Here is a 7,724-nt window from a genome sequence, read left to right on the forward strand (position 1 = left end):
CGGAGGTCGAGTTGGGGCGGTTTGGGGGAATTTGGTGGTTTTTTGGGTCAATTTGGGGATTTTTTCGGGTAAATTTTGAGGTTTTTTGGGTCAATTTGGGGTTTTTTGGGTCAATTTGTTGATTTTTTTGGGTCAATTTGGTGTTTTTTGGGTCCATTTGGTGGTTTTGGGTCAATTTGGGGATTTTTTGGGTCAATTTGGGGATTTTTTGGGTAAATTTTGAGGTTTTTTGGGCCAATTTGGGGATTTTTTGGGTAAATTTGGTGATTTTTGGGTTAATTTGGGGTTTTTTGGGTAAATTTTGAGGTTTTTTGGGTCAATTTCGGGATTTTTTTGGGGTCAATTTGGGGATTTTTTGGGTCAATTTGGGATTTTTTGGGTAAATTTGGGGATTTTTTGGGTCAATTTGGGTCAATTTTGGGTCACTTTGGGTCAATTTCTGCCAATCCAAGGCTGATTTGGGTCACTTTGGGCTCACTTTGGGTCAATTTTAGGTCAATTTGGGTCAATTGAGGATCAATTTTTGCCAATCCAGGTGGATTTGGGTCAATTTGGGTCAATTTTTGGGTTTTTTTGGGTCACTTTGGGCCAATTTTGGGTCAATTTTGAGTCAATTTTAGGTCACTTTGGGTCACTTTGGATTAACCCAACACCAATTTGGGTCAATTTGGGCCAATTCAGGATCAATTTCTGCCAATTTGGGTCACTTTGGGTCACTTTGGTCAATATAAAGTCCATTTGGGTCACTTTGGGTCACTTTTGTCCACTTTTTCCCCAAACCCACCACTCTGCTCTGTCCCCAGGACACCACTGACCACCAGTGACCAGCACTGACCAGCAGTGACCAGCAGTGGCAACCAGTGACCACCAGTGACCAGCACTGACCACCCCAGGACACTACTGACCAGCAGTGACCACCAGTGACCATCCCAGGACACCAGTGACCATCCCAGGACACCAGTGACCACCAGTGACCACCAGTGACCACCCCAGGACACTACTGACCAGCAGTGACCAGCAGTGACCAGCAGTGACCAGCAGTGACCATCCCAGGACACTACTGACCAGCAGTGACCAGCAGGACCTCGCTGACCACCAGGACCCTCCTGACCACCCCAGGACCTCGCTGACCACCAGTGACCACCAGTGACCACCCCAGGAGCTCACTGACCACCAGCACCTCGCTGACCACACCACCCTGCTGACCACCACTGACCACACCACCCCACTGACCACCAGGACCCTGCTGACCACCAGGACGATACCCAAACCACCCCACTGACCACCAGGGACACCTTGCTGACCAGCAGGACCCTACTGGCCACACCAGGACGATACCCAAACCACCTTGCTGGCCATCAGGGTCCCACTGACCACCAGGGCCTCACTGACCACCCCAGGACCTTGCTGACCACACCAGGACCTCACTGACCACCAGGACCTTGCTGACCACCCCACTGACCACCACTGCCCACCAGGACCTCACTGACCACACCACCCTGCTGACCACCAGGATCCTGCTGACCACCAGACCTCACTGACCACCCCAGGACCTTGCTGACCACCAGGACGATACCCAAACTACCCCACTGACCACCACTGACCACCAGGACACGTCTGACCACCAGCACCTCACTGACCACACCACCCTGCTGACCACCACTGACCACACCACCCCACTGGCCACCAGGGTCCCACTGACCACCAGCACCTCACTGACCACCCCAGGACCTTGCTGACCACACCAGGACCTCACTGACCACCAGGAAAATATCCAAACCACCCTGCTGACCACCAGGATTCTGCTGCCCACCTCGCTGCCCGCCAGGCCATGCCGAAGGCCGCCAGGCCGCGTCCGGCCGAGCGCTACCGGCTGAAGTTCCGGCGGCTGCGCCGGACGGCCAGAGCCATTGTCCTGGAGAACGTGGCGCTCTGCGACGAGGTCGCCCGGCTGGAGGTCAAGTGGCTACTGGCCAGAGAGGAGCGGCGACTGCTGCTGGCCAGGCTGCTGCAGCTGCGCGGGGCGGCCGCAGAGACGGCCGGAGAGAGCGCCGGACAGCCGGCCAGGAGGGCCAGGAGGGCCAGAGTGACCACCGGGAGGGTCAGGGTGAGGGCCAGGGATGACCAGTGGGCAAGTGGATCAAGACCGGTTGGGCCGAGAGATGACCAGTGGTCAGCTGGAGTGAAAGTGGAGCCCAAGGATGACCAGTGGTCAGCTGGAGTGAAACCGGTCGGGTCCAGAGATGACCAGTGGTCAGCAGGGCCGAGAGCGGTCAGTTCAAGAGATGACCAGTGGTCAGCCGCGGTGAAGGTGGAACCAGATGACCAGTGGTCAGCCGCGGTGAAAGCGGAACCCAAGGATGACCAGTGGTCAGCGGGAGTGACCCCAGTCGGGCTGAAGGATGACCAGTGGTCAGCCGCAGCAAGGCCGGGCGGCTCGAGCGCTGACCAGTGGTCAGCGGGGCTGAAGGATGACCAGTGGTCAGCAGGGCCACGGCCGGTCAGGTCCGGCGACGCCGCGGGGCTGAAGGATGACCAGTGGTCAGCCGGGCAGCGTCCGGCCGGCTCCAGGCCCAGAGTGGACGCTCTGCGGGCGCCGGGCGGCGCCAGGCCGGGTCAGGATGACCAGCTGGACAGCGGCGTGGCCGAAGAGGAGGAGGAGGAGGAGGAGGAGGAGGAAGATGAGGAGGAGGAGGAGGAGGAGGAAGGAGAAGCTCAGGGAGGATTTGGATATCCGGAGATGTTCCTGGGCAGTCCGGCCGGCTCGGACGAGTGACCACTGACCAGAGTGACCACTGACCGCCGGGGGACCATGAGTGACCGCTGCGTGACCGCTGAGTGAGCAGGGAGTGACCACTGAGTGACTGCTGAGTGACCACCAAGTGAGTGACTGCTGAGTGACCGCTGAGTGAGCAGGGAGTGACCACTGAGTGACCACACAGTGACTGCTGAGTGACCAAAGAGTGACCAGTGGGTGACCCTGAGTGCTGAGTGACCACTGTGACCGCTGAGTGACCATGGAGTGACCACCAAGTGATCAGTGAGTTACCACACAGTGACCAGTGAGAGACCAGAGAGTGACCACACAGTGACCGCTGAGTGACCATGGAGTGACTATGGAATGACCAGCAAAGGATCATGAAGTGACCACAGAGTGACCACAGAGTGACCATGGAGTAACAACAGAGTAACAATAGAGTGACCATCGAGTGACCACCGAGTGACCACTGAGTGACCGCCGAGTGACCGCCGAGTGACCAAGGAGTGACCACCGAGTGACCGCAGAGTGACCGCAGAGTGACCGCAGAGTGACCGCAGCCCGCTCTGGCCACCAATAAATGACCTGCTGGGTTTGGTCATCACTGAGCTTTGGGTGTTCTTTGGTCACTCCTGATGACCTCTTGACCCCAATGACCCCCTGGCCACCCTGAGTGACCCCTTGGCCACCCCTTGGTCACTCAGAATGACCACTGACCACCCTGAGTGACCCCCTGACCACCCCCAGACCACTCATAATGACCCCTGACCACCCCAAATGACCCCTTGACCACCCCTGAGCACCTCCAATGACCTCTGGCCACCTGCAATGACCCCTTGACCACCCCAAATGACCCCCAGACCACTCCTTGGCCATTCCCAGTGACCCCTTGACCACCCCAGACCACCCCAAATGACCACTGACCACCCCGAATGACCCCTTGACCATCCGCAAGTCCTTCACACCCCCCAAATGACCACTGCCCACCCCTTGGTCATTCCGAATGACCCTCAGACCACCCTGAATGACCACTTGACCACCCCCAGACCACCCCTTGGCCACCTCAAGTGACCCCTGACCACTCCCAATGACCCCTTGACCACCTGGAATGACCCCTTGACCATCTCTTGGCCACCCTGAATGACCACTGCCCACCCCCAAGTCCCCCACACCACCCCAAATGACCACTGACCACCCCTTGGTCATTCTGAATGACCCTCTGACCACCCCAAATGACCACTTGACCATCCCTGACCACCCCAAATGACCACTGCCCACCACACCATCACACCAACTCAACCCTTTATTGCACACAGCCGCTGACCACTGACCACTGCCCGGAGCTGTCCAGCCGCTAGCGGACGTTGTGGTAGAGCCGGACGAGCTCCGGCCACTCGGCCAAAGCCTGCAGGAGGCGCTGCAGCTGACCCCTTGACCCCTCGGACAGCTCCAGCCGCGCCCGAGGCTCGAACTCCACGGCGGCCGAGAGTGGCCGGAGCCCTGCGGCCAGCAGGCCTCGCTGGACATCGGCCAGGGCGGAGGGAGAGCAGAGGAACTGCAGGGGAGGGAGGGAGGGAGGGATGGTCAGTGGTCAGTGGGGTGGTCAGGGGTCATTCAGGGTGGTCAGGGATGGGCAGTGGTCAGTTGGGTGGTCAGTGGGGTGGTCAAGGGGTCAGCTGGGTGGTCAAAGGGTCAGTTGGGTAGTCAAGTGGTCAGTTGGGTGGTCAAGGGGAGGTCAGGGGTCATTCAGGGTGGTCAGCGACCACTGGGGGGTGGTTGGGATGGTCAGTGGTCACTGGGGTGGTCAAAGGGTCAGTTAGGGTGGTCAGTGGTCATTCGGGGTGGTCAGGGATGGGTAGTGGTCAGTGGGTGGTCAGTGGTGGCCAAGGGGTCAGCTGGGGATGGGCAGTGGTCAGTTGGGTGGTCAGGGGGTGGTCAGTGATGGTCAGGGGTGGTCAGTGGTCAGTGATGGTCAATGATCAGTGATGGTCAGTAGCCATTGGTCAGTGATGGTCAGTAGCCATTGGTCAGTGATGGTCAGTGATCAGTGATGGTCAATGGCCAGTAGCCAATGGTCTGTGGTCAGTAGTCAATGGTCAGTGATGGTCAGTGGTCAATAGTCAGTGGTCAGTTGTCAGTGGTCAGTGATGGTCAGCAGTCAGTGGTCAGTACTCAATGGTCAGTGGTCAGTGGTCACTCACCTTGAGCTCGTCCTCCCCTTCGGCCACCACGTCCTGAGCTCCGGCCAGCAGAGCCACCTCCAGTGCAGCCTCCATGGCCGAGTGACCAGAGTGACCATCAGAGTGACCAGAGTGACCATCAGAGTGATCAGAGGGACCAGAGTGACCATCAGAGTGACCATCAGAGTGACCACTGACCGCCGCGGCTGCGGCCACTCTGACCACCCCGACGCGCTCAAAGCTCTGCCGGACACCTTCGGCCAGAGAGCCCCTGGGGGAGGAGAGTGACCATGAGTGACCACTGAGTGACCATTGAGTGACCACTGAGTGACCACTGAGTGACCATGAGTGACCACTGAGTGACCACTGAGTGACCACTGAGTGACCACTGAGCCCCTGGGGGAGCAGAGTGACCACTGAGTGACCACTGAGTGACCAGTGAGTGACCACTGAGTGACCCCAACCCATTTTTTGTGCCCCAAACCCAAATTTTTGTCTCTCTAACCCAAATTTTGGGGTTTTTAACCCAAATTTTGGTGTCCCAAACCCATTTTTTGGGCTTCCAAACCCAAAATTTTTTTCCCAAATTTGGTGTTTTCTCACCCGAATTTTGGGGGTTTTATCCCATTTTTTTGGCTCCCAAACCCAAATTTTGTCTTTTTCCCAAATTCTGTGTTTTCTCACCCAAATTTGCTGAGGATCCTGCAAATTTTGGGTTTTTCTCACCCGAATTTTGGGGGTTCTTCCCCAAATTTTGGGTTTTTTCCCCGAATTTTGGGGTTTTTTCCCAAATTTCAGGTTTTTCTCACCTGAATTTTGGGGTTTTTTCCCCCGGATTTCGTGTTTTTTCCCAAATTTGGTGGTTTCTTTCCCAAATTTTTGGTTTTTCTCACCCGAATTTGGAGGGTTTTCCCAAATTTTGGGTTTTTTCCCCAAATTCCGTGTTTTCTCACCCGAATTTGCTGAGGATCCCGCGAATTTTGGGTTTTTCTCACCCAAATTTCATGGTTTTTTCCCAAATTTTGCTGTTTTCTCACCCGAATTTTGGGGGTTTTTCCCCAAATTTGGTGATTTTTTCCCAAATTTTGGGTTTTTTCCCCCGAATTTGGTGGTTTTTTTCCCAAATTTGGCATTTTCTCACACGAATTTTGGGTTTTTTTCCCGAATTTTGGGGTATTTTCCCAATTTTTTAGGGTATTTAACCCATTTTTTGGTGTCCCGAACCCAAATTTCGAGGTCCCAAACCCGAATTTGGTGTTTTTTGCCCAAATTCTGTGTTTTCTCACCCAAATTTACTGAGGATTCCACGAATTTTGGGTTTTTCTCCCCCAAATTTGGTGGTTTTTTCCCAAATTTTGGTGTTTTCTCACTCAAATTTTGGGTTTTTCTCACCCGAATTTTGGGGTTTTTTGCCCAAATTTTGTGTTTTTTCCCAAATTTCGTGTTTTTTCCCAAATTCTGTGTTTTCTCACCCGAATTTGCTGAGGATTCCGCGCAGCTCCTGCTGACTCCGCCGAGGATTTTCCGTTTGCAGCTCGAGGAGCAAAGATGAACCTCCAGGACCTCTGACCTCCAGCAGCAGCTGCGATTTTGGGTCCTGGGAGGGGAAAAAAACGGGGAATTTGGGAAAATTTGGAATTTCTGAGAATTTCACCCAAAAAATCTGCGAAAATCCCATGAAAATCACATTTAAAATTACCAAAATACACCAAAAATACACCCAAAATTGCCCAAAAAAATCACTTTTTTTCTGGGATTTTGGGTCCTGGGGGGGGAAAAAACGGAGAATTTGGGAAAATTTGGAATTTCTGAGAATTTCACCCAAAAATCCTGCAAAAATCCCACGAAAATCGCATTTTAAATCAACAAAAAATGCCAAAAATTGGCATAAAAGAGCCAAAAAATTGCTTTTTTGGGGGATTTTGGGTCCTGGGGGGGAAAAAAACAGGGAATTTGGGAAAATCCCAAAATTGCCAAAATTCACCCCAAAAATCCTGCGAAAATCCCATGAAAATCCCATTTTAAATGACCAAAAACCAACAAAAATACACCCAAAATTGGCATAAAAATCCCATTTTTTCCAGAATTTGGGGGATTTTTGGGGATTTTGAGGTTTCTGAGTTCCCAAAATTCCCCAAATTCCCCCAAAGATCCCAAAATTCTCATAAATATCCCATTAAAAATTACCAAAATCCCATTAAAAACCCCCAAAATCCACCCCAAAACCTCCCTAAAATCCCTTTTTTTCCCAGGATTTTGAGGTCCTGGAGATCCCAGAATGCCCCAAAAAATTCCCAAAAATCCCCAAAATTTCCCAAAATTCTCTAAAATTCCCCAAAATTCCCCCTTGAAGCTCCAAAATCCCATTAAAAACCCCCAAAATTGCCTCAAAAATCCCATTTTTTCCCCAAAATTTGGGGGATTTTCGGGGATTTTGAGGTCCTGGAGATCCCAAAAATTCCCCAAAAATTCCCAAAATCCCCAAATCCCCCCAAAAAATCCCAAAATTCTCAAAAATATCCCATTAAAACCCCCAAAATCCACCCAAAATCGCCAAAAAATCCCATTTTTTCCCAGGATTTTCAGGGATTTTGAGGTCCTGAAGATCCCAAAATCCCCAAAATTTTCCAAAATTCCCAAAATATCCCCAAAATTCCCCCTTGAAGCTCCAAAATCCCATTAAAAACCCCCAAATTTGCCTTAAAAATCCCTTTTTTTCCAAAATTCAGGGGATTTTTAGGTCCTGTAGATCCCAAAATTCCCCAAAAATTCCCAAAATCCCCAAA

At 52.7% G+C, this 7,724-nt stretch overlaps 3 protein-coding genes across 3 annotated transcripts in view; 1 reads left to right on the forward strand and 2 right to left on the reverse strand.

The window, feature by feature from the left end:
* Window positions 1-1,831: 1,831 nt before the first annotated feature.
* LOC146423750 (uncharacterized) lies at window positions 1,832-2,854 on the forward strand. The gene is made up of 2 exons (XM_085044507.1): window positions 1,832-2,500; window positions 2,531-2,854. The coding sequence occupies exons 1-2, from the start codon at window positions 1,832-1,834 to the stop codon at window positions 2,774-2,776; spliced, it is 915 nt and encodes a 304-aa protein (XP_084900633.1). The 3' UTR covers window positions 2,777-2,854.
* A 1,194-nt stretch (window positions 2,855-4,048) lies between these two features.
* Window positions 4,049-7,724, reverse strand: part of LOC146423751 (translational activator of cytochrome c oxidase 1-like) — a 28,557-nt gene continuing 24,881 nt past the window's right edge. Inside the window, exon 6 of the mRNA XM_085044494.1 lies at window positions 4,049-4,112. The gene's annotated coding sequence lies outside the window, so the exon portion shown is untranslated. The remainder of the gene's footprint in view (window positions 4,113-7,724) is intronic.
* LOC146423752 (translational activator of cytochrome c oxidase 1-like) lies at window positions 4,094-6,674 on the reverse strand. Its single transcript, XM_085044524.1, has 3 exons — window positions 6,411-6,674; window positions 4,960-5,209; window positions 4,094-4,313 (listed from the first exon to the last, which is right to left on the reverse strand). The coding sequence occupies exons 1-3, from the start codon at window positions 6,614-6,616 to the stop codon at window positions 4,113-4,115; spliced, it is 657 nt and encodes a 218-aa protein (XP_084900650.1). The 5' UTR covers window positions 6,617-6,674; the 3' UTR covers window positions 4,094-4,112.

Source organism: Lichenostomus cassidix, unplaced genomic scaffold (genome assembly GCF_008360975.1).
Source record: "Lichenostomus cassidix isolate B80296 unplaced genomic scaffold, HeHo_3.0 HiC_scaffold_36, whole genome shotgun sequence".
NCBI classification, from domain to species: Eukaryota; Metazoa; Chordata; class Aves; order Passeriformes; family Meliphagidae; genus Lichenostomus; species Lichenostomus cassidix.